At 39.0% G+C, this 26,800-nt stretch overlaps 1 protein-coding gene across 3 annotated transcripts; it reads right to left on the bottom strand.

Moving 5' to 3' along the window:
- Nucleotides 1-631: 631 nt before the first annotated feature.
- On the bottom strand, nucleotides 632-26,800 carry LOC114143767 (PDZ domain-containing protein 4). Of its 3 annotated transcripts, none has more exons than XM_028016080.1 (8): nucleotides 24,428-26,800; nucleotides 13,028-13,081; nucleotides 11,468-11,778; nucleotides 10,310-10,397; nucleotides 9,669-9,767; nucleotides 9,530-9,592; nucleotides 8,566-8,667; nucleotides 632-5,947 (listed from the first exon to the last, which is right to left on the bottom strand). In XM_028016080.1, the coding sequence occupies exons 1-8, from the start codon at nucleotides 24,485-24,487 to the stop codon at nucleotides 3,947-3,949; spliced, it is 2,778 nt and encodes a 925-aa protein (XP_027871881.1). In that variant the 5' UTR covers nucleotides 24,488-26,800; the 3' UTR covers nucleotides 632-3,946. The 3 variants fall into 3 exon arrangements, with proteins under 3 accessions (XP_027871881.1, XP_027871889.1, XP_027871898.1); XM_028016088.1 differs by lacking the exon at nucleotides 24,428-26,800 and adding an exon at nucleotides 13,704-13,920; XM_028016097.1 differs by lacking the exon at nucleotides 13,028-13,081 and having other exon boundaries at nucleotides 24,428-26,798.

Raw genomic sequence — 26,800 nt, 5'->3', positions numbered from 1 at the left:
TTTTGTTTTCTTGCTTTCTTTTCTAAAAAACAAATGACTGACAGGAAATATTTTCAAAAGAGGATCTCATTTCAATCATCCCTTCTGAATTGTAAAAGTATTAGGGCAAGGCTACAAGAATTATTGTTTAATTACAAGAATATGGCTATATTAGCAGAATAAAGATAAAATGTCTTAAAAATTAAGAGTTGATTAGAGAAACAAAACTAGTTACCAAAATCTGACATGACCACCTCAGTTTGAGAATCTGTAACAGTTACACCAAAATATGACTTAAGATGCTCAACATATCTCTGCATTTTTTTTATTTTTCATCTGCACTCAATTTTCTCAAAATTACAACTGAATTATTATAATATAACTTTATTCCTGTACTTAAACAACAAACAAAAAAATTAGATTGGCCCCAATATCCCATTGTAGAGTTGACCTGAATTCAAAGTCGAAATAACCAGAAGCTGTAAAACAGGCTTGTTAAGCAAGATGGCGGCCCTGGTTGCCCTGACATCACTGAACTAGGGAAACCCAAGAATCGCATTAGTGAAAACAAATCCCGGTTTTCCAAAGATTCAATTAAAATCGATTTATCACCCAGCCCTACAATCTGCAGGAGAAATGAACGGACATAGTCTTAATGTTCACAGCATTTATTTATAAAAGCTTTCAAACTGCAGACACATCACAACACTTAACAATTACGTGTTTTTCTTTTCTCTATGCTAGGACTTCAGCAAAGTCATAGAAAGACGTACACAATTAAGAGTAAAAGCCTTCAATATTGAAGCGCATGGGTGGGGAATCCTCTCTGTATCAAACATGCACGAGTTTAGTGGAAAGAAGCAGCATTTGTGCGGGTATAATAGAGAAGATACTCCATATAGGAGGAGCAAGTTTCAGAAAACAGCAGGTGCAGCAGATATTAGGCGAGTTATAGCTTGAAGAATCCATGAATAGCCCTGGTCACAGTCATAAACAGTACAATACCCTAACTGGTCTGCGGGAGTAGAGAACTGCATCATCTTCAGGGCGGGAACTTGCAGTGCCTTGCAAAAGTATTCATGCCTTTTATAGCATTTATATCGGTGTGTTTTATGTGGTTTCAGACTCAAATTAGTTGACAATTTTAAACAGGAAGGTCTCCTAATAGCAAACAATAATATAAAAAAGCAGAGTGTATTTGTGTTAAACTTGTGTAATGCGAAAGCTACCTCTCCCTCTGGCATTTCTCTCATGAAAGTGGATTTATCTGGTAGAATTTCAAACGGGCCAATCAGCGAACAGAAGAAGAAATTGTAAACGATGACGTAGATTTTTTTTTTTTTTTTTTTTTTTTTTGCGCTTGTTTATAATTCAGCCTGTAGTTTTAGCAACGGTAGCGGAGGAAGTGAGCGAAGCCGTTCAGTCCGCGTTGGCCACGGTTCCCAATATTACTGAGTTAACAGTAACGGCCATCTTTGTTCGGTCCGGCACGTCTCTCTTTGCAGCAAAGGGTGGTTGTTTACAGCTCAGGCAATTTCCGGTAAGCTACGGAACGTCGAACTGGCGCATTACATACGTCACGGGGAAAGTAACCATTAGCAATTGGGTAAAATTTAAAACTTGAACTACGAAGCAATCGTTTCTCAATAGTCGAGGGTCCAGATTATGTACGAACTTTGAATCAAATAGTAAAATAGTGTAGAACAATGGACTGTTTTTAATTTAATTTAATTTATTTTTTTACCAGGCTACCTAATTAGCTAGCGATATATATACTGTATATCTGTAAGTGTAAATCCAGCATCTCTTTGAAAGTGAACAAACAGCATCGTGAAGACCAAGAAATGGAGCAGGCAGGTCAGGGATAAAGTTGTCGAGAAGTTTAAAGTTGTTTTGGATTATGAAAGGGAGTTTCACAGACCACAATTCATCATTCAAAAATCAAAAGTATGTCATAGGTGAGACCAAAATTTACATTTTTGGTTGGCTTGAAAAAATTGAAGCATAAAACAAACCTTTTTTTAGAAATGTAACAGTTGACCTTTGACCCAGTCAACTGTAAATCCAATTGATAGCTTGTGGCAAGATCGCAGATGCTAATTTCAGCTGCAGAGTTTCTGTTTTTATTGTGAGAATATGTGGAAAAAATCGGGATGTATGAATACTTGTGCAAAACACTGTTCCTTAGCTTATGAATCAGTTGAAATGACAAGAAGAGCTACAACAGAGCAAAAATACCCAGTTCTTTGGATAATGTTAATCTAAATTGCCTAATCTATTTTTCGGGTGATGATATCAACATCTTGTCTGTGCTTATTAAAAGGTCAACAATATTTATGACCTAAATCTTTTTCTTTTCTTGTTTTTTCTTGTGGAGGCATTTTACATTGATTTTAATGAAAAATTGAACTGGTCCAGCCTTTTTTCTTTTGTGCTTTACAGTCAGTTCTGCCTGAAAGAAAGGCACGGCTCAGCTGCTCATGTCCAAGACATGTCTGTGCTTAGATAACGTGTTAAAAAACAAACAAACAAAACAAACTGGTGAAAGTTGTACACGAACAATGCAAAAAATATTACAAAAGATGCAGCCAAGCAGAAAAAGTTGTCTTACTTGCAAAGTCTTACTTGGACACCAGTTGTCCAGTTTTTATGGCACATGAGTGATTTTTCTTCAATGTTTTCTTTCACAGCTGCATTGTTCTTGGCCCCATTTTCCATTAATTATAAAAAGGTGTTCAAGACCTGTAAACATTGCTGTTTTTATTGGCGAGCTTCTGAGGAGCAGCTGGTGTGATCGTGGTATGTAGCATTGTTTTTGATTATTGAACACTATCTGTGCTTTTTTCCCTTTGTCTCTAGCACTGGAATTGCTACAGGATACTTAAAATTGATCTTTATGTTCACAGTGTATATATATATATTTTTTTTTTTTCTTGCGCTTTTGGAAGAAGTTTTGTTTTTATTACTTGGGCCTGTTGTGTGCCAAATTATGTTATCTCTTTCTAACACTCTCTTTTCATTGCCCATCTAGTAACAAACCTAGTCCACACGTAGCCGGATGTCTGGGAAATTGAATAGATTTTTATGCGATTTGGCCTTTCAATTTCCACATAAACTCTGTGTGATATCATCAAAAACTATTATTAATAAAAATTTTGAACAAAGTGGAGATTTGAGAATTGGAAACCGGAGATTTAGAGGTACATGCATTACAATCCGTGATAAATAATGTTGTGCTAATGTTACATGTGACCATTGTTTGGCCATCAATGGAGGAGAAATTCGACAGAGAATTAGGGCAACACTAAGAAAAAAACCCCAAAACATTACAACAATAAAATCATAAAATTACGAGAATAAGTACAAGAATAAAGTCATATTATGAGAATAAAGTTAGAATATTACGACTTTATGACTTGTCTCGTAACATTATGACTTCATTCTTGTACAAGTTTAATGTCATAATGTTATCCCTTTTTCTCGTGATTTTCTTCTTTTTTTGCTTTTTCTCAGTATGGCTGTAATACTCTGTCGTAGAAAAATGACTATCAGAGACCAAAGATCAGCTGCCTTACAACTATCCAATCATGCCATTCATTGCCGTTTGTTGCTTTGACGCAAATCCCAAACGACATCATCTTGTATTTTATAAACTTTATTTTCTAACACAGTATTTAAAAGTAGTCTCTCTGTCCACATAAATGAACCTTCTGGCATCATATTTAATTCCTAAGAGGAAGTCGTGCTTTTTGAGAAGTATTGTGATTGGCTGATATAGGTTTTAGCTATGCAGTACACTGCCCCCTATGGGTTTGGCATGTTTACTACAACGCACAGTGGAGTAATTTAGTGAGTTCATGCAGATGAACATTTTTCTTAAACCAATCCTGTGTGTGCGGTATTTTTTTAAAATTATGTGGCGGAGATATTTGTTTTTATAAAGACCCGGCTACATGTGTACAACGGCTCAAACTGTGGTAACAGACAGCAGGGGGTTGTAGACTTTCTTCCCGTCTGCAGACCTGCTCCCATGCGCCAGCAGCTCTTGTATAGTGATCCAGTTGTCCAGGATTCTCCGACTGCGCTTCTTCATGCTCCTCCGGTGGCAGAGTTCCAGTATGGATGCAGGTTCCTGCTGCTGTGGCGCCCCCTGTTGACCTGCCGCGCTGCCGCCCTGCTCCCTATCACGCTCCCTGAGGCAGTCGAGACGGCTCTGCATCATGAACTCCCTGCGCCGCCGCTGCTCTCGGGCTTTCAGCAGCTGCTGCTTTCGCTCCTCTTTGCTCCAGTAGCGACCCATCTTCATTTCGCTCACGGCGTCATCGTCCGTCGTCATTCCGCTTCTTTCCTCTCTGATCTTTATGGCACGAGCCTTCAGGAGGCGATCCCTCACGGGTCGTTTGGCCACATAGCGTGAGCCGTCGCTGCGGATCTTCACCTTCCACTCCATTCTGGGGGAAGCGGGCAGCAGAGGAGGGGACAACGCTGAGGGAATGCCATCTGGAATCTGGGGAACATCTTTACATGTGCTGCCCAAACTCATTGGACTCGCATCGTCTCCTAACTCTATAGTGCCCTCTTTGGGGGGATTCCTGAGTCCACCCAGGTGCTCGGAGGCCGAGGGTGTCCTCAGCTGCATGCAGCTCAGGTAGCGTTGAGGGGGCTTTACGTCCGTCTGACGGCGGGACAGATATGGGCTGTTTTCTGCGCTGCGTCCGCCGGCTCTCTCAGCTGTCCAATTGGTTCTAGGGTTGCGTCTCATTCCCCCATCCGAGCCCCTCCTACTTCCTACATCCCGGGACAATGACCTAACCTTTACCCCCGGGCTGGATGTCTTTGCCTCACTTCCTCTCCGGTGAGTTTGCGGAGAGTATGGTTGGTTTAAGTTTGCTTGGATCCCATCCCATCTCTCTTTTTGTCTGGTGGACGGTGGAAGAGGAGACTGTCCTCCCTCCAGACTCTGAGAGGACAGAGATGGGTACTGTTCACTGACCAGAGGCGTGCTCCTGCAACTTTCTCCCCCAGTGTTGTAGGCACTAGTGCTGTCTTTATCAGAGCGCTCTCTCTCAGGAAGCTCGTTGATGTCTGATAGAGCCTGGTGACAAGACTCCTCACTCACCAAAGAACCATTTGTCTCCAAGCGCCCAGCTCCTAACCCAGTGCCTGCACTTGCTCCATTTTTATCCTCATGAGGCCAAACCTTCATACAACGCTCCCTCAGCTGCTGCATCTTCTGCGCTCTCAAGATATTGCGACACTTAAACTCCAGATGGCGCAGCTCTTCTTCTATTAGGGCCATCTCGTGCTGCGTCAAACTCTCATTCCTATTCTCGTCCAGTGGCACATCCCCTTCCTCTTGTTCCATCCCCGGAACATTGCTGTTCTTCTCGTAGAAGCACTTGATCTCCAGCAGCTCTTTGTATCGCTCGCACTCTTCTTCGGTTAGCCCAGGCATCATCATCCGCATTGAATCTGCCATGTAGCTCCTCTCTAAACGTTCCACCAGCTCCAGGCCTCCTCCTCCATTGAAGCAGTCCAGTCCTAGCAGAGAGTCAGTGCTGAACTGAAGGTCTTGGGAGTGCAGTAATGGTGGAGTGTCCCCTCTGCCCGACAAGAACTTTCGCATGCTTCCAGGTGTGTTGGTTGTGTTTGTGTTGGAGGCACTGGTGTGGTCATCCCCTAGTAGGTCGTGTTCTGACGACTCCTCATAGCGTGTGCTTTCATCTGTCCGGCCAACCCCGCTGTCCAACTCTTGGCTGTTACTCAGGACAGTTAGGAGCAAGTCAGGAGAATCTCTGCTCAGCAAGTGAGCGTGATTGTGACTGGAGAGGACACCTCCAATCGCAGCGCTGACTTGTCCTGCACCTTGGACGGAAGGGCTGCTCCTCAAAATGGTACTGCTGCTCAAATGAACGTCGTTGTCCAGAGGCTCCAGTTCCAGCTCGTCTGGGTCCAGCTGGTTTTCATTCTAGCCAGTTAATGAATTTAAATTTTTTGCATTACAGAGGAGAGGTTCAGTGTTGAGAAAGGAAGACATAGAAGAAATAATAGATTAGGAACGCATCTACTCAATTTAAAATGAAAACATTTTCCTAATACTTGCAGTGAAAGGGATAGTATTGTCTTATATGTTCTCCAATCAAGTCACTATTATCTTCAGTTGCTATAAAATGCTGTTTTTATCAAATATAACTTAAAAGAGATTTCAACTGGCAACCCAATATAGAATTTGACTCATATCTTACTTGTACTAACATCTAGAGACTCTACTGGTGGACCATCAGTGTCATTCAAAACGTCCTGCAACCATTGTTCACGGGATTAACTCTAATGTATAAAGACATACAGTCTTCTGCTTAAAGTTCTCACTAATTTGAATTCACATACACAAGAACTTCAGTAACATCCCAATCATTATCCTTAGGGTTCAAAGCAAAGTGCTAAACTTTTGAAGCAGGAGAAGAACAGGGAGAAACATGCTAACGTTAGCTGACTTCAGATAGACATGTCTGGTTAGATTTATTTGTGGAATAAAAGTGAAATCTATGCTCGTCGTCAAACCCCAGATTTAGATTGTGTTGGTTTTATTAAAGTATTGAACTTCTATTGACAAATTCCCATTCTGGGAAATGACTCGGCCTGGAATCAGGGGACAAAAAAAACAACAGCTGTGATTGTAACTCTTCAATTCAGTCTGCAATTCTCTTATCGGTTAAATGAGAGTAGCTGTCCTTTCTGACACCAGGCGGCGCCAAAGGTCTGAGAAACTTTAACCAGTTCAGTTTCTATTGAATGATTTGAAAGATAAAGCGATTAATTATGGTATAGATTTAAAAAAAGGGCTTATTGAAGACTTTTTATTATTCAATGTTAGAATGAGACAAAATAATATTTTTACTTTATGCAGTTTCTTCTTTTTAAGGTTGCAGTTTAATTCAGAAGCTGATGTAATAAATTGAAAGTACTTTAAACACCTTCCTCCCTTCCTCCTCTTCCTCCTCTCTGCAGATTCTGTCTAATTCGTTTGATTTAAAGGTGAACTGCGGGCGTGCCGTGGTGGCGGAGGGGTTAGCGCGACCCACATTCAGAGGCAACGTGGCCTCGACGCGGCTGTCGCGGGTTCGACTCCCCTCTCTCTTTCCCCCTTTCCTGTCAGCCTACTTTGAAAAAGGGACACTAGAGCCCACAAAAAGACCCCTTGCGGGGTGATAAAAAACAAATAGAAAAAAAATAAATAAATGTGAACTGCATGCAGACTGCTAGACGTGTTGTATTGATCCTCTTCTTTAACAAAACCCCTCGTTTCTTCATCTTCCTCACCATCAGATCAAGCTCTAATCTCTTCTTCTGTGTTTCCCTCTGATGATTATTCGTCCTTCCCTACCGCTCTCCCCGGCTTGAATCTTAATGTGGGACAATGCCCCGCCAATACAGATCTTATAAGACCTTCGCGGGTATTTACTCGTCTTTATATATTCAAACTGGTATTGGAAGAGAGCAGAGTTTATTTGTGCTCTGTGTTTGACCTGCTCTGTTTTTAATGAGTGACTTTTAAATCTGCCCTGCAGCACAGAGCGAATACAAATGTTTCTGTGCTCACGTAAACACTGCATGTCTCTGTAATTATATTCAGCAGAAAAAGCTTGGCGGAGGAGTATTGCTTATGTAGGATCTCATAATCTGTTAAAAGTGACCTTGTGAGTTCCACTACACTATTTGTCCTTGTTTCTGTATACCATCTTTGTTTTTAACATTTTTGTGTACATATTTGCAAAAGAGACAACTCAAAGACAAAGAATTATGTTTCTTTTTCCTCTTTCAATTGGATGTTGTCTTCTAAAATGTAATTTAATATCTGGCTTAGGGCTACAATTAATCTTTGTAATCCATTAATCTCTCGATTGTTCTGATGATTAATTGGATTAAAAAATGGCACATACTGCTGATTTTTCATTTAACCACTTAAACGTTTTTAAACAATATTAGAAATACATTAAAACGTGGAAATAAACAAGCATTTAAATTTCTAATTTAAATAAGAAATTATTATTTTTCCCTAAAATACAATAATGTATTTGCATTTCTTTAATATCGGCGTCATCGTTATTTGTTGCCAAGCTAAAAAAACAGTACTTTGAACATCAATATGTGAAAATTAATCAATCAAATGTAGTGCTAATCTGTTGACTTATTATGGATAAACTGAATAATAATTAGATCGTAAAAGGTGTTTAAGAGATTAGTTTTTTTTTACAGACTTTAAACCAGTTGAAGCTAAAACTATTACAATCGATACGTTTTTTAATTTTAAATGCAAAATGTGTATATTTTTTGTACAATCTTTACTTAATTATGCAGAATGTCTACTTTTACGTTTATATACTCCATTAACAGTTAATTGATTATTAAATTAACTGATGATTATTTCAATAATTGGTTCATCACGATTAATCAGATGAACTGTTTAAGCCCTAATCTTGTTACATGAACTGTAAGAGGAACTGAGAAAAACGTCTTTCCAGTTCAACATTCAGAATCGAGTCTTGCAGCTCTCTTCCCCAAAGACTGCATATTCAATTTCCTCACCTCTATCTCAGGCCTTGCAAGGAGCAGGGAGACATTAGTGCTGTCCTCTCTGGTGAGAATAGCTACCGCCTCCTCTCTGTTCTGGATGTCCACTCCGTTTATCTGAGAGGAAAAGAGGAGGATGACTTTATGAGCTTATTCCAGATAATGTAAGGCAGCAGAAGCCAAAGATGGATTCAGTTAAACTGGACATGGATTAATATTTAGGAGGAATTCATAAAAGATACTCTAAGCTACAGAGCCTAACAAGGAATCACACATTTAACCTATGACTGGACAATATACAATATAAGCGTTTCATATAGATAATTATTGATTTAAAAACTTTTTTGTGTTTGTTTTAAATATCTGAAATGGTGACATGATCTTTCCTGTTTTATCCACAGTTTTCACTCCACAATGTTGGTTTTTATTTTTAAGCAAAATGGCGGAACTTAAACTGCTGCTGCACCAGTTACTCGACAGGTTGTTGCTAGGTAACCATAGAATGACTGAGTTGCTAGGTAACCAAAGAGTGAGTGAGGTTAGTTGATTCCACCAACCTTTCTTAGCTGGCCGTGAGAGGTTGAGAATCTAAAATATTTCCTCTGCCTACATCTCCCAGAATGCTGTGCAGTTATGGATCGGAGTTCAGTGACTATTCCATCAGATGTATTATCTATTGATATTAATATATTATTATTTATTTATTTATTGCCCAGCCCTAACTTAACCACTTTAAATATTCTCACATTATAATAACTTGCGATTTATTTTACTGAGAGTTTAATAGCCTAGAAAAAAATACATTAACATTAAAATTAAAATAATTAAGCTAAAAAATGAACTAATTCTGAAAGTGCAGACCAGAGATTTTTATTTGTAAAAAAGTATGGTTTAATTTGAGATGGTCTACCATCTAAGACCCCAATAAAACACATTGAAGTTGGTAGATGTAATATGAAAAAAATTCAAAGGTTTACACCTGTAGTATTCTGTCTCCTTTACGGATCCGTCCATCCATCGCAGCGATGCTGTTTGGGTTCACCTTATAAAATAACAAGGTGTTAAAAACCACAAAATCATCGAAAATATTTAACTAATATAACTTTTCTTGACTTCACCTCTCCCACGTAGATCCCAAGGTCCTCCTCATCATCGGTTCTGTAGCACACCGTCAGACCCAGTTTATCCTGCTGACGGGATTTGTACAGCTCCACCTCCTAGAGCAGGTAAAGAGGAGGTCAGAGGTCATGGTTAATACGTACTCAAGGAAGAACAGCACTACTTAAACATATTCCTACTTAGGACTCAACAACACAAATAAAAAACTTATTAAGCTATAAGCCTTTCATATCAGTTGAATTATTGATTTGTTTTTTTCTGTTTTTAAATATCTGAAATACTGTTATTTTGTAATTTTTAAGTACTCAGGAGGCACCGTGGTGAAATCTTAAACTGCTACTGCGTCAGTTACTTGTTGCTAGGTTACCAGAGAGTGAGTTGCTAGGTAACCAAAGAGTGAGTGAGTCAGTTGATTCTGTTGAGTTTTTTGCTTCATTCAGTGAAGTTACTCACAGTGGGTTGAATATCCAGGAATTTTACTCGACTAAGTAATAATAATTATAATAATAATAAAATTATTCAAGTAAAAGTTAAAAAGTGCAACATAGTAAAAATATTCCTAAAGGGAATTTTTTTCCAAAAAGTTATCAAAGTAAATGTAGCTAGTAACTAGCTAACTCTGGATTTAAAAATCCCTGACCTCGTATTCCAGCTCGTCGTTTCTGTCCACTTCGTGCTGACTGATGTCGAAGTAGTCGGTGGGGTCGTAGTACACAGGCTCCGAGAAGCTGAGGACGAAAACATTCAGGAAAATACCTTTCAATTGGAGCAGCTTCTGGCCTCAAATGTGTATTAAAATGGACCAAAATAACAATATTCAGTTGAATATTTTTCAAATTCAAAACTAATTTATTGATCTCAAAGGTAACTTAAACATTGTTGTAACTTATATTAATTCAAAATTTGTCAAAGAGTTGTTGTAGACAATACAATTAGAGACCTAGTAAACAGGAGTGTCTAAAAGGCCATTTGTGTCCCTTAGATTTTTATTGTGGCTCTAGCTGCAGCTCAACAATGATACAAATTTGTTTTTTAAACTCTTGTTTTGAATAAGGGTAAAATTATTACCAATATAATTTCTTACAATGAAAAAAGTTAAGTACAACACAACATGTTTACAAACAAACTTCCATAATAAGTAGAACCTTGTTATCTATTGTTTTATTGAAAAGACAACTTTGCTTCACCCAAATCAAGATTTATTCAATTTATTAAACTTAGATAAATATAGCAAGTGTTTTGAAAGAAGATGCCCCAAATCCTGTTCTTATAACTGAGAATAAATTTGTTTGACGGAGCCTAAAATAATTTAAAAAGTAAATGCATTTTATTATTACAGCAAATGTGTAAAATCCTTCCTAGATAATTTTTTTTCAGTACATTTGTATGATGACATACTAGGACTGTTAATCTTATAATCTTATATATATTCTAGAAAAAACAAGAACATTTCTGAGCTTAAAGTAAAAAATGTGCTAGAAAAACCTAATCTCAGAAATTTTCTAGTAAAATCTTAAGAATTTCTGAAAAGTCAAACTTTCTCTTATATATATATTTTTAGAAAATTTCTGAAATTAATCTTTTTTTTGTGCCAATTTTCAACTTTCGGAGGTCAGAAATTTTCTTGATTTTTTCTAGACATTTTATAAGATTAATCTAAAAATTTCTGAGTTTTTGGAAATTAACTTTTCTTTTTCTATCTAAAATGGCTCCACTACGCCGTCATACTTTTGACTCCACAGTTTTGGCCCATGTGACCAAACATTTGGACACCCTGTATCGAGCAATTCCCACTCACAGTTCGTTGAACAGATATGGCTCCGGCAGTGGGGGCAGCGGCGGGGAGGGCGTTGGGTCAGGAGGGGGCGGCGCTCCACAGGGATGCTCTCTGCTCCGGCCCAGAGTCAACATATGCTGGAAGCTGATGTCCGTCTGGGTGCAGCTGTCCACGCAGTCGGCCATGCCCATGGTCACCGCCACGGGGCCCCCGGCGGCCGCAGTCGGGGCCGCGCGTCTCCGAGCGCCCCGCTTCAGGATGCTGGACAGCCGGGGATCTCGTATGTCCAGGGTGGGATCTCCAGACAGGCGAGAAAGCTCCTTCGCATTCACCTGCAGCAGAAAATTAGCATAAATACAGATCGGTTTGAAAAACGACAACCATTTCATCTTGTCATTTCATATCCTCCTATTTAGGCCTGAGCAGCGAAGTGCTGTGAAGGCCTATTGTAATCGTATCGTTTCTTCTTATTACGATTCTGCCCCTCTAAGGAATGGGCTTTTTGGGAGCTTTATCGTATTCAAATACTCAAAAGTTGCAAAAGAAACGACTCAACGCCGCCACCTAGTAACTTTCCAAAAACCCTCCGCATTGACCTTACTTCATCGTAGAGACATGACATTTGTTACACTTGTAGAGCTCCCTAAGACGCATAGAAAATACAATTAATGTCATATTGCAAGTCAAACAGGAATTCGGCCATTTTGGATTGAAGTTCTGATTGACCCCATTTTTGCCGTTTACAGCCTTCGCATTTGACCGTTGGAGCTCCCGCTGGTCGCCAGGAGGCCGGAGCGGCGCTGAGCTGTGAGGGCGGCCCGACGCCGCTGGAGGTTTTAATTTTTCTTTCATTCACTCAGTGAATATAAATAGTATTATGGAGTATTAGATACAGATATCAGGGCCATTAAAGAAAAAAAAAGAAGAGAACTGTCACAAAGTCTCAGAAAATTTGTAGAGAAAACAAGAAAATTTCTAAATTCTTAACTTTTGAAACCGAGTTTCAAAAGTTAAGAAGAAAAAGAAAAGAAGTTTTTTCTTGCAAAAAACAAATTTCAAAAGTTGAAAATTTTGAAATTTATCTCAGAAATTGTTTTATTTCCAAGTTTTTCTATAAAATTTCTGAGATTAATCTTTTTTTTCATGCAAATTTCATCAGAAATTTCCAACTTATTTTCTAGAATGTTTTTTTTCTTGCAAAGTTTTTACTTTTCAAACTCAGAAATTTCCCAGATTTTTTTCCTAGCATATCTTTAACTTTTCACGCTTGTTTTTTCAAGAAAACTTCTGAAATTACACTGTTGTTATTAGGGCCACGCTATGAAAATGAGAAAAAGTTACAGTAGAATAAATAAATAAAGTATTTCAATAATTTTCTTGTAACATAGGATTTTCTTCTTGTAATGCTACTCCTTTTAAATGGCTCACATGAAAACCTGCCACTGTGCCTACAATAAAACAAACTGTAACCTTGTTAGTACGCAAAAGAAGATGAATATGCTTTAGCCAAGTGCCAGTTTTCTGAAAGGAACTGCAAGCAAAAAACATCAAGCAGTAGTTCAGAAAGTAAATGAAAGAGACCTTTAATCGACCATCAGCGTCAAAAGAGCACAGCATGTTGCCTACATGACCCCTCTGCAAAGAGAAACAGAAAAAAAGCAATAAAAATGTAGCTTTAGTGAAAAGATTTCTATAACTGGTAGTAAAGGAGATAACCAAGGTTAAAAAGACCCAACATTTCTACAATAAAGGAAGCATGTGAATATGACAACATATTAGGACCATTGTAGACAGAAAATAAAGTAAAAATAAATAAAGATAAACTTCTGCCAAAAAACGGAATTTTTTTAGATTAATTTCTGAAATGTTCTATAAAGTATGATTTTAAAAAGGTGATTTAAAAATGTTTTTCTATATAACAGGCTAAATAAACCTGTTGTTAATTTTTTGCAGTGTAACTTTACAGACATCACCTCGTAAGAAAATGAAGTTTGATAATCCTTTTGATTTGTTTCTGCTGGTTTATGGTTATAACCCGTCGTATTCCTGTCACTGCCGGCTACGCTTTGGGATTTAACTCGGCGCCATAAAGTAATACAACAGGTCCCATTTTAAAGTGTTTTCATCGTTAGCTCAGATCAGCCTGAAGCAGCTGATGAAACGGGCAGAACTGACGATTTAAACTGACATATTGAGCCACATTTTTGACCGAAAATGAGTCGGGATTCAGCCCGTCTCTGAACATTCAGCTGCTGACCTTGAACATCACCGACTCCACGTCTCTCGTTCATCCTCTCCTCTCCTCTCCGCTCCCTCTCTCTCATCTCATGTCCCCTTTCCAGTAATTGCATGTCAAATCAATGTTCCCCTGTGCAGCCAAGCAAAAAAACTTTCCTGCCACATTCGGCTCCTGCTCCCTTGATATTTTCCACTTCTTTTTTATTTTGTATGTGTCTCTCTATATTTCTCTCCTTTCGTCTCTTGTTTTCTGTCCCCACACCCCTCTCTCTCTCTCTTGCCTTTCTGGACTCTGGGTTTCTTTCGCCGTGCTGCCTCAGCAGTTCTGTCGGCTCCGTCCCCTCCCGGAGGAACCGACGCCTCGCCCTCCTCCGCCTCCATCTATTTCAGCCGCTCCGTCTCCTTGTGTGTGTTTGTCCTTCCTTGCGCTAATGTTCCCCCATAAATCTTACTGTCTGTCTTAATGAGCTTCTTCGCAGCAAATGAGATGCTTTGCAGCCAACATGGCAGTTTGGTGAGGAAATGAATTAGTACTCTGTTATCTGTATGTTCTGCATTGTGCAAATATTTCTGCCTTGCATTCGTGATTTTATACAGAAAGTATCTGCATCCCCTCACCTTTTCCACAATACAAACCTATTTTAATACACCAAACAATCAGCAACACGTTTTCAGACGTTTGTGTAAATTTATAAGATAAAATAGTGCATGGACATACAAAAATATGAAGTATTAACTGCTTTTTATTTGTACATTGAAGTTAAATGTATTTAAATGCATGATTATTGTCTTTTTATGTGTACATTATTTGAAACAAATGCACTTTTACAAATATTTTTACTATCCCTTTCTTTTTTTACTTTTGCTATATTAATTTTAATATGAAGTATTGCTACTGTTAATTCAATTCAAAAATATTTTATTGATCCCAAAGGGAAATAAAATGAAATTACTTGATTAAAATTTCTATGTACTCCACTCACTGTAATCTCACAATCTTTTTTAATTTATTTATTTTTTTTTACCAAATATTCACTTCAGACACACACTTGCAGTTTAAGTTTAAGTTTTTACACAATAAAAGAAATTTGTTTTGAACAATGTCTATGTTGTTACTTAGTAATTTTAAAAAATAAATTATTTTAATTTTGTTCTTTAAAATACCAACATGTCCATATATTTTGATCTGTCTGATGATGAAATTTTTCAATATTAAATGATTGATGTTTTGATCAGTTACACAGCACTTGAATAGACTTTTCATTTTTGTCTTTTTTACTCGAGTAATTTCTTTTACTTTTAAAATATGTAAACATATGTTGAAGCATTGCTACTGTTATTTGAGTATAATAATGTTTAAAAATGACTGCTACTTACTTATTATACCAAAACAACATGAGCTTCAGAGAAAGATGAATAGATTAGCCCTAAAACCTCGTGTGACCCACCCAACCAGGGCCGGTCAGAGCCTTTCTGGGGCCCTAACAGCTTTTCTTTTGGGGGGGGGAGAATCATACCAACACCAGATGATTTATAATTCCTAAGCTACTCTATATCTGTAACACACCTAGTATCATTTGTAATTAGCATACATTATGCCAGTGATATTATGACTATTAATTTTAACATTACAGGAGAAACAAAGTAAAAAAATCATTTGGATTTTAAAATTTAAAGTGGTATTTAAGTGTGCCATTTTATTTTAACTATTTGAAACATTAAATTTAATTTATTTTCCCCAGCAATGGCAGCAGCCATCAACAGGAAGAGATTGATCATTATTATTTACAAAAACAACACAAAAGTTGTTTAACCATAAAAATAAAATAAGAGACCACTGCCAAATTATCAGTTTTCTGATTTTAGTCTTTATAGGTCTATGTTTGAGTAAAATGAACTACTACTGACTTTTATTCTACGTACTACTGACATGTCAAAAATTTTGTTTTTATTTGCATTAAACGAGAAATGGTCAATGATAAAGATGCAGTGCTTTCAGACCTCAAATAATGCAAATAAAACAAGTTCATATTCATTTAGAAGCAACAATATTAATGTTTGAACTCAGGAAGAGTTCAGAAATCAATATTTGGTGGAATAACTACGAGGTTTTCAATGGGGTTCAGTGCCGTGGGCTCTTCTTTTTACCAGAGCTGTATTTTTCCATCCTGTCATGGTAGTTTAGTGCTCTTGGGGGCCCCCTGGTGGCGTGGGGGACCCTAAACAGCTGCTTAGCTTGCATTGCTTTGGGACGGCCCTGCATCCAACAGTAGAAAATAGGACGCCTTGTATGTAAAATGTATAAAACTGATTTTACAGGCTTTTGTGAATAAAACAAATGCACAAAATATCTTTGAATAAATCTATAACAGAAGAAAATGTGGGGAAAAGCGTTGTGGTCGGCTGGTATGTTCAGCCTCAGCGCTGTTTGCTCTCAAAGCCATTAGTAGACAGGTCTGTGGTCATGAGTGGCAGGTATGAATACTGATGGAAGAAAACGAAGGGGGATCTCATTTATTATCAATGAGAGGTGCTGAGATTGCTTTGAAGATGACTTCATGGAGGATAATGGTTGCTCTGCATTACAAGCTAGTCCGCTTCCATGTGTTGTTCTCTATTATCTGAGTTAGTAGGTCATCACATCTATCTTCTACTTATAAGCAACACATGTTTTTTTTCCCTTCCAGATAATGAACACCCGGATCTCCACACCCAACGCTTGAATGTGTTAAAAAACTGGAATTAAAATTCATAAAAAGTACTCGAGGATTCGCCGTGTTGGGGGGTGGGTGGCATGTGGTACCGGCAGCGGCGGCGCAGCTCTGGGTGGGGTTGATGTGGAGAGATGAAAGAAATGCAAAGAGTTCAAAGTGTGAAAAAAGCAAAGCATGAAATGTTTAGCAGGAAACGGGGAGAAGAAAAGGGGGAGAAACAAAGAAAACAAGGAGGTGAAGAGTACTTGCAGGAAAACAGACTCCCAACAGGAGCTCCTGGGAAATTATTAAACGGCTGCTGCATAATTATTGTTATCTAATTGTCCTTTAAAGAGCAAACCGATCACAGGAGCTGAGATTAAAACAGGCAACGCCACATTAGGATAAAAAAAAAAAGTCACATGCTAACGTTTCCTCTCCAGAGTTTTGCTTCATGTTCATTTCAAACAGCTTTCCTACAAGCGCAGAAATCCTCACCAGGATCACATTGGATTCCACTTGTTCAGTAATTGATTTTTCTCATCTCCCCTGCTTTGAAGACTGCTGCAGTCACCTCCTCAGAAAATCAATTAATCTGGGGACTGGGCTGACCATCTGCAGCTCCAGCTGTTTGACATCAAGCAGCAGAAGAGGAAGGACCGCCAAAAACAGAGAGCAGGAGCCGCGTTTTCCTTACAAATGTTCGTCAATATTCTGCTGATGGCGGATGCTGTGTTTCCATTAAATAAGAAATTAATTAAAATCATATGTGAATGAGTCATAAAACATCAAGGCAGTAACGACTGTGAACAATCACAGGAGATATATTCATATTTCAGGATCAAATAGGAGCAATAAATCAATTAATCGCATGATAAATTAAAATGAGCTCAATATTTTCTATTTGCATGATTTTTTTATTTTTCTCTTTTCTCTCTTTCTACCAAAAACTGGATGATAAAAGTCTGCAGTTTGGTGCTTTAGCCTAAACTAACCTCTTTTTAAGTGACTACTTTGTTTACAGAGACTTTATAATTCATTCTATTTGTCGTTTCTGTTTTTGTTAACATTTTTTTGTTAAAATTAAAATTTTATTCATATTTGAGAATGTGTTTTTGCATTATTATGCCATTAGCATTAGTTGAAAATGGTCTCATAATAATATTATCGTTTATCGCAATAAATTCTGGGACAGATTATCGTGACAGGAATAGCAAAGAGCAGAGAGAGAAATGATCAATCTCATCCATTGATCATAATAGATAAGGATCAATTATGACTCCAGTGTAGCAGCTTTTTGACCAAACAGTCGACAGAAATTTGAAGAGAAAGCAAATGTGGTGGATTAGCAGTGTTTGATGGAGTCAGCCATGACACGCTGCTGCTGCCAGGAAGTTGAGCCGTTGTCATGACAACCAGTGGACTGTCATAAAACCACAGTATTTAGTCAGAGGCTTATTCAAGATTTGTTGTAAGACTGACAGCTACTGGAGCCCTTCATTGTCATCCACAATGATTCTTTGAAGATACTTAGACAATATGAGTTATGATGTTTAATTTCCCTTTGAGACAAATCAGTTTGAATGGAACTGAATGTATTTGTTGCCAGTTTGACGGTGAGCACACCGCCATGTTGTTTCAGTTCTAAGTCTTGTCATTTGAGCAGATAATCGTTGTTGCTAGTGTGTTTAGCTTCCTTTAATATTGGCAATTAATAACCAGCTTGTACAAATATTTCAGTACACTTTTAAGAAGACAAAACTGACTTACAGGTAACTTTTCAGCAAGATATAGGAGCTTGTTTAAAGTAAATAATCCTTAATATTGATTTAAAAAATACGAGTTCAACTGGCTGATTATTTCACTTGTAACATGGGAGAAATGTCTTGTTATGAGTGAAATAATCTCAGTAGAAATAGTTCATTTTTTATCAGTATTAATAAATTATTCACTTAAAACGAGCTCCTATACCTTGCTGAAAAGTTACTTGTAAAATGTACCGAGATACCGCTCTGGAAAAAATTAAGAGACCACTTAAAATGATCATTTTCTCTGATTTTACTCTTTATAGGTAAATGTTTGAGTAAAATGAACATTGTTCTTTTATTCTATAAACTACTGACAACATGTCTCTGAAATTCCAAGCAAATATTTTGTATTTCTTTGCAGAAAATGAGAAATGGTCAAAATAACAAAAAAGATGCAGAGCTTTCAGACCTCAAATAATGCAAATAAAACAAGTTCATATTCATTTAGAAACAACAATACTAATGTTTTAACTCAGGAAGAGTTCAGAGATCAATATTTGGTGGAATAACCAGGAGGTTTTTGGTCGGGTTTAGTGCAGTCTTCATTTTTTCCAGAGCTGTATTTGCACTAGAAACTGGATCAAAATACTTGGTAGGACTTTGTGTTTTTGCAGCGTTAATATTTTTTTCCAGCCGGGTTTTCTTGTCTCTGTCTCCGTTTGTTTTCCCTGACTCCAGCCCGTATCTGTCTGCAGGTCACTCGTCCCGATGTGTTTACCTCTGGTCGAACGTCGGATGGTTTCTGCGTGCCACGCTGAACGACGGCACACTTAGGTTTGTTTAACGACACGCGTTGTCATGGAAACTGCCTCCTGCTCCACACAGAGCAAAGAGAGAGAAGAAGAAGGGAGCGGCTGCCGGTTTGTCGTGTCTGGGTGGGTCTGTGTGGGTCAGGTAATGCGTGCTAAACACAACATAAAAACCAATATGCTTTATGTTTCCAGTACAGTTCTGCTGCTGCTGCTGTGTCTAATTTATTAGCTTCTCCTTTTTTGCTACCTGAGGCTACAGTCAGTATCGATGGGATGCACGCCGATGGGTGTGTACCGAGAACCAAAGAGAAACGAATATGCAGCAAAGGGCTGAATGTATAATGCATGACTTTTATTCCTTCAGCAAGAGAAGCATTTAGATACAGTTGAATTTAACGGCCTGAATTAACAGCAGAACGTTGCCTTAAGCTGTGAAGTTCTGTAATTATTGTCTGAAAACAGACAACCATAATTTGAGTTTAAATTTTACACTTGAGTAAAGAAAAATAGCCCCAAACTTGAATCCTGTAAAACTGAAGAACATAGCGTGAAGAACCATGAAGCTAAGATTTAATTACGTCTACTTTTATTTGGCATGATATCAGCATTAATCAGGCGGCTGCACAGCCAGATTTTCTGGTTTTCTGATTATTACATGCAAGAAATCAAACTAAATTTAAAAAAGCAGCATGCCGTCCACGATCATCCCTCGTCTGTTTAATAGTTTTGTTTTTTTAAGTTAAAAATGTGCCAGCTCAGGCTTCTGCGAGCCGCCCAGTTTTCATTAGTATTTTCTTTTGCTGCTTCATTATGCCATCTGCGTTTGTTCTGCTGTCCCACGCTCCTCTGCCTCCAGCCAGCAGTGCTGCTTCAGCTCTAACAGACCGCTGTCTGTGGAAATCCATCCCAGAGTATCTGTTTACCTTGCACAAACAACATCTCTGCAGTGGCTCTGCACACTACATGACAACTCTCCACGCTTCATCACTCTTCCTGGCTGTCGCTGTGGACTCTGCTCGTCGCCACGCCTCCGTGTGTGTCAGCCGGAGCTGAAAACGCTCCTAAACGGCAGCAGCACAGTTAATCTCATTTTGACAGATCGGGGAAATCTGTTGCATGAACCAAAGGTTTGATTTTGACCTTTCGTCTCCAAAGATTTGTGGGGGGTTTTTGCTGCACACTTTAGCTAATAGGGATGGGTGTTTATTGTATCGTTTTACTGCAAAAACATAAAATCTTGCCAAGTGCTTTTTGTTTAGCTTACAGTGCAAATACATTTGTAGATTTAAAATAAGGTAAACAAACTTACAAGTAACTTTTCAGCAAGATACGTGAACCTGTTTTAAATCAATGTTTCCAAAAAAAAACAATTTCTACTGAGATTACTTCACTCCATAATAAGACATTTTTCCCAAAAGTGAAATAATCTGCGAATGAAGCTAGAATTTTTAAAATCAATATTAAAGAATTACAGACTTAAAACAAGCTTATATATCTTTCTGAAAGGTTACGTCTAAGTTAGTTTTGTCTTATTTCAAGTAAACAAAGATATTTGGATTAGAATTCAGGAGAAAATACTTGGTAATAAATCTAATTTTATTTGTGTAGCACATTTCAGCAGCAAGGCAGTTCAAAGTGCTTTACATCATAAAAACACCAAAATAAACAATTAAAACACTACATTTCTACAAGTCTTTACACGTCAAAATGTTGGTTAATGTTTCATTAATTGTTTCAAAAGAAACTCTAAACAAGTGGGTTTTTAGTTTAGATTTAAAGCAACTCAACGTTTCGGCTGTTTTGCTTTTTTGCGGCAGTTTGCTCCAGATTTGTGGTGCGTAGAAGCTGAATGCTAAGTAAAGATTTTGGTAATATTTTGTGTTTATTAATTATTGTGAATGTTGATTTTACATAATACTATCAGGATTGATAGTTTTACTTTTTTGTCCTCTGTTTGATGAAACCATCAATAAATACAAAAGCGCAGTATCTCTGATTATTGGCATAAATCACACTTCTTTATGTGACTGGTGTCCTAAAGATTTACAAATGGGAACGTTTTTCAAGAGCATTATTTGTATTTGTGGGGCTGTAATTGTTGTGACACACAGTCACAGTCATACAATTACCTGAAAAAGATGTAATAAATCATTCTTATTGTCACTTTTATCGTTTCACGCAGAATGTTGTGATAAAACTTTAAGTCCATATCGTCCATCGCTAGTGACATGGCACACAGACAAACAAAAAAGATGAATAACATTTTTAGTTTCTGGATATTAAAGACGTTTAAAGAGGCAGATTGTTGCAAGAGATGACTCTTTCAGGGATTGTTTGTCTTATTTCTTTCTTAGATAAGGTTGCTGATGTTGAACCTCTTCTGGATTCATAATCAGCCTCCCTGCACCATTTTTCTCCTCGGCCTTCACCTACAAGATTAGTGGGCCCTCCCAGAGCTTTTGTATTTTAATTCCCCCTTCCTATACGAAGCATTCATATTAATTATTTTGAAGGTCGAGCTGTAAGACTAAAAAGGACCTTAAAAAATGAGTTTGGCCTTTTTCTCTCCTAGTATCATTTGCATGTTTGTGCTCCCTTTTTATCTCATTAGCCTGCCTTTCCTTGGACTCTTCCTCTGTTTCTCGCTCTTTCTCTTTTGGCATTGCCTCTGGCACCAGATGCAGCCAAGTCCAACATGCAACAGAACCCCAGCTGAGGCTTTGGGGCTCCACAGATACTAAAAGTGTTGCTCTGCATAACCGTGAGTGCTGAGCGTTTCTCATGCTCTGTTAAGATGAAGATCTATTTAGGGTTGGGGGATGTGTCACCGGGTCGCCAAGCAGGAACGTTTGTGTGGCAAAGCACAGCCAGATGAGCTTACTCAAAGGCAGACTGAGGTGTCTGTTGGGGAGGCTGTAACCGTGGCAACGCCTCTCTTCACTTTATCCCGGTTTAACAACCCATCCATCCTTCTGGCTCCGAGGCTCTGTCTACTTTTGCACCGTACGATGCTCTCATGCTATCGTAATCACAGTGAAGCATCATTATTCTAATTATCACTATCATTGTCGCTGAATGACTGCTTCATGCAGCAATTAGTAGCACGGATAATGGGATAATGAGCTTATATCTGCATTTAAAACAATAAAAGGAGATGAACATCAAGCCAAAAGAATGGTTTTACCTAATTTTCAACCCAAAATCCATCTTAATTTGATTAATTTTGTTATGAGAGATTATAGCATGAGGATGTTTTGATCTTACATTTGTATTGTTTTGTTCCCGTCCATGAAGATATCTGACAAGATGGCGTTAATGATTTAAAAAGCTTGTAAAGCTGTTGGTTATTGAAATTAATGATTTGTTCTGCTAAAGAGGAAAACACGTCATGTGACGTGTGACTCTCCATAACAATGCCTTGCATATGATTCATACCGCCTGTCTTTTACACATCTTACAAGCACAGCAACAAGGTTTCAGCTTGATTTTATGTGTTAGACCAACACAAAGCAGTGAATAGCTGTTCAGTGGAAGGAAAATGAAGATTTTTATGAATGAAAACCGAAAAGCCTTGCTAGCATAGCCTACTTTATTCTGATACGCTAATATATATTTAAAAAAATAACACAAAAAATTGCCTTCAGACGGCGTGATGATCCGGGAACGCACCATGTTGGTCAAGAAAGCTAACATGTAGCATCACTGTGAACATGCACACCATGAAACATGGCTGTGCTAGCGTCACATTGTGGGGATGTTTTACTTCTCCATTAACAGCAAAAGCTGGAGATTTTAGAAATTGCATGGAGATAAAGTCAGGGCAATTCTGGAAGGAACCGTGTTGAGGTCGGGGAGGAAGTTCCCTTAACAATAGGACTCTAAACACCACTGAAGGGTGATCCATAGGGGGCGCTGGGGCGCCGCCCTCACAGATGTAGAAGAAGGAAGAAAAAAATAAAAATGATCAGCAGTGAGTTTCCACCGGCAGACTCAGTGCTCTTCTTGAAGTTAAATAACCAATTGCGTTGGTAGGTAAAGATAATAAACATTTAGTCACTCAGAATTACTGAATTTAACGTCTTTGGGGCGCCCGGAATTTCGCCCCTGTCATAGAAGATACCAGTTTCTCGTTGCCATGGAGATAACGTTGCTAATGGCGACGGCAGTTGAGGGGAAGCCTAAGAGTTCTGACAATGCGGAGGATTTTCCAAATGACCGGTAAGCTACAGCTTCTGTTCCTCGGTACGTTTTATTAGTTTTAGCTGCTATATTGCTCTGCTCTTTTTTATTTACTTTTTCATCCGCTGCTTTCATTTGTTCTTTGCTTAAAATCAGCTATCAAGGTATGAAGGTGGTTTATTTGACGCTTATATGCTGTGGTTAGCATGATACTAATGGTGTTGCTAGGACTTTTTTTAAAAATTGTTAATAATGATGCTGCTGTTGCCTTTTTTTGAGTTTATGCTGATATTGTAATGTTAATGTTTGGTTTATGTCAGTGTTTTCTGGGTCAAATGGCTGACTGTGAACATTCAAAACATTTCAGCTACACTGGAAATATTTACATCAAAACACACTCGTAAGTAAGAATGGCCCATTCAAAGTCCTGACCTAAATGTATCTGTGGTGAGCCTCTGGCTGAGCTTCAGCTGTTTTCCACAAAATAATGAGTAAAACTTTCAGTCTCTACGTGTGTCGTTTTAAAAAGGATTAATTCAGAGAGTTAGAATACAAAATAGATTAGATTTTGCAATAAAGAATTCAGAAAATGAAAGCTAAAATTTTTCTTTCACTTTAGAATTGTGAACTTCTTTGTGCCACAAAATGGCAGTAAAAGAAAATGCATTGAAATTAGTTGTTGTCAAACTCAGGGCCCGGGGACTAAATCCAGTCCATCAGAAGTTTTTATGTGGCCCTGTAGACCAGTGTTTCCCAACCCTGGTCCTCAAGATACATTGCCCTGCATGTTTTAGATATTTCCTTGCTTCAGTCCAGCTTATTTCAATTGATGACTGATTAACAGGCGTTTGTTGAACTGCAATCAGTTGAATCAGGCATATTAAAGCAGGGAAACCTCTAAAACATTTAGGACAGTGTGCCTTGAGGACCGGGGTTGGGAAACACTGCTCTAGACTCTAGATAGCTACATAAATAGATCCTTCAAAATAAAAGTTGTGTGCATATCATTTTATCAATCAAGTCAAAGCTGTTTTTATCTGTAAACTGCCAAATTACATCAATGACAATATTATTTAACTCATTAAATGCAGAGCCAACTTTTTATTCATAGTTTTGACTGTTTGCTAATGGGTAGTTTTGTAAGTAAATTCTGCCACAACTGACCCATGGAGGACATTCATGATCTTTAATTGGCCCAAAGTGAAAATGAGTTCGACACGCTGTTGTAGCGGCCCAAAATGTAAAAAGTTGAAGGGATGTGAATACTTTTGCAAGGCAGTCAGTGTTAGCTCAGAGGAGGAGAGCGCTCACCTGGAACATCACCCTGTATTGCTCCTCAGGCTTTTGAACCACACACATGTTGCACCCCATGGCGACGGCTGGCAGGGAACAACGGACCCTGCTGGTCCTCCAACCGAAGTTCGGTTCTTAAGGCAGTATTCTTTGTCTGTGGCAGTGGGAAAATCCCACCCTCATTCGCAGGGGGTTGTGGTGTGTAACACCAGTCCTCTTCAGAGTGACACGCAACTCATTCACAGCAGGGAAGGGCACTGTTTAATTGGCTGCGTCACTGTTCCGCTGTCTTTTGTTGTGCTCACACGTTGGAAATTATTTTATTTGTAGATATTTTCCATGGAAATCTGTGTGCTTATTGGCAGATCTCTCTTCACACTCTAACTGTCCTGCAGGTTTGTGCTTCATTAATCAATCAGGCACCAGTCTCAGACATGTCAGTGCTTCTCCCAGACAAACGCGACAGTGCAGAACTCCTGCTGTAGCCAGCTACTCTGGGTCATTGAGATCTAGAGCTGCAGCATCGAGTAGTTACTCCCAGAAGACGCCCGCTGTGGCTGAACTCCCCCACTCTCACAGTGCTACACGTTCAAACAATGAGACCATCTAACAACTTGCAGAGGATGCCTCTTACTCCTCAGTCCCACATTGTCCTACCCTCCTGCTTTGCTCTCCAGGCTTGCTGAGATAACGTGTCTTTGCTTAAAGCCGAGTCAGCACTCTGTCTTGCTCTGGTCATCTACTTAAGGATCAGCATATGGTTAGAGGTATTTCTTAATGCAACGGCACTGAAACTCCTTGAGGGCATGAGTGGGATTGAAAGCTTTGTGTCAGGTTGTGCCCATGACACCATTAGCCAGAAGCTGCAAACCTTTCCTGTGCACTGAAGATAAGGTAACCTGCGACACACCATCCTTTGAGCTACAAGCTGCTCTACTTACAAACACACACCACTATTTATTCAAAACAATACAAGGCATTTATATTAACTGCACCTACCCTGGATCTCAGCAATATTCTGATCGTACCCTTCCATTAGTCCTCGGACGTGGCTCACTCAGTACTCAAACTGCTTCAGGGTGAGACTAGTGATGGATTATGTTTAGATTAGTGACCTCTTGAGCAGTAATCAGACAAGACTTCTAGATGTCGAGAGAAAATCAATAAAAAACAGCCCATGGATCAGTTCGACTTGCTGGCATATTGAGGAAAGGGTTTTTTTCCCCCTTGAAATTCTGCAAACATGTTCCTCAATATTGATAGTTGCCCTGAAGACCTCACTTTTCACAGTTTGCAGGGACCTGATCTCAATCTTAATGCAAGCTCCTCTCCTGTCTCCTTCCTGTGAGTCTCATCGTCTGGGTTAAACCTTCTTTTTCTTTAGTCCTTGAGCGAGGATCGTCGTGTCTAAAAGGTCCATTGACAGGGTTGCACAAACTAATCCTCAGTCAAGGCTCCACAGCACCTGTTTCCTTTTTGCGTAAAGCCTGTAATCCCCCAAACTCCGACTCCTCTCACCAGCCACACACTGAGACGAAAGCTATCTCTGTCCAATTAGAAGCATGACAACTCGGCCAAAACAACCCCAAACTCTGGAGAGCGAGGCGCCAGACGCGCTCAGCAGGCAAGTGTGCTCCAACTGTCACCCTTTTCCATTTTCTCCTGCTTCAAATCTATCTACATGTGTCAGCCCTACATGACTGTCAGGATGATGCTCTGCCTCTCCTTCAGGATGACAAACACAACATGACAGGGTAAATATTGCCTTCGTACATTTAAGAAAAAGAGTCCTCCGCTGGGGAAAAGAAAAAAAAATTCACGTGGAAAAGTCAGTCCATCATGAACAAACAATCCAGCATGTCCAGATATCCCTCCCCTTTTTTTCTGGTCAGGCTGATTGTCGTATCCTCGTCAAAGTGTGATTTTATAGTAAATAAACAAAGTGAAAGCGCTGAGAACATTCCAGGTGGTTGGAGTGGTGAGCAGTGCCTGTCTCAGGTCAGTGATAAATGCCCATCAAGATCAGAGGAAGCTCTAAGGGCTGATTGGAGACGTCTTGCCTTCTCCCTCCGGGGACGCCGGTAAACGCACTCCCCCCTCTGCAGCAGGGGGGAGGCACAAAAGGCACTTGTTTCCCAGCAGCGATGGAGGATGCAGATCTGCACGCAGCACTAACACAACTAAACCCAAATCTTCAGGATCCTGCACCTAACAACTCCCGTTTTCTGTCTCTTTCCCCCTCCACACCCTCCGTTTCTCCTGATTCAGGGCTGGGCTGCTGCAATCTCTTCTAGTCCCCCCTATAATTTTTACCCACACCTCATTTGCTCGCCTCTCGCCCCTCCTCACGCTAGCCTGCCTCCGTCTCCACTCGTCTGCAGACGAGAGAGA

The sequence above is a fragment of the Xiphophorus couchianus genome, chromosome 1 (assembly GCF_001444195.1).
Source record: "Xiphophorus couchianus chromosome 1, X_couchianus-1.0, whole genome shotgun sequence".
Classification (NCBI taxonomy): Eukaryota; Metazoa; Chordata; class Actinopteri; order Cyprinodontiformes; family Poeciliidae; genus Xiphophorus; species Xiphophorus couchianus.
This window is presented reverse-complemented; position numbering and strand designations above follow the sequence as displayed.

What these genes read in the sequence shown, in the direction of transcription:
- LOC114143767 (XM_028016080.1), bottom strand. Translation starts at nt 24,487, where the DNA reads ATGGGGTGCAACATGTGTGTGGTTCAAAAGCCTGAGGAGCAATACAGG. An exon ending in ACGCTGATGGTCGATTAAAG is followed by an intron (nt 11,779 to 13,027) that starts GTCTCTTTCATT and finishes TTTCTGCTGCAG; the next exon opens with GTGAATGCGAAGGAGCTTTC. An exon ending in TTGGGATCTACGTGGGAGAG is followed by an intron (nt 9,593 to 9,668) that starts GTGAAGTCAAGA and finishes TTATTTTATAAG; the next exon opens with GTGAACCCAAACAGCATCGC.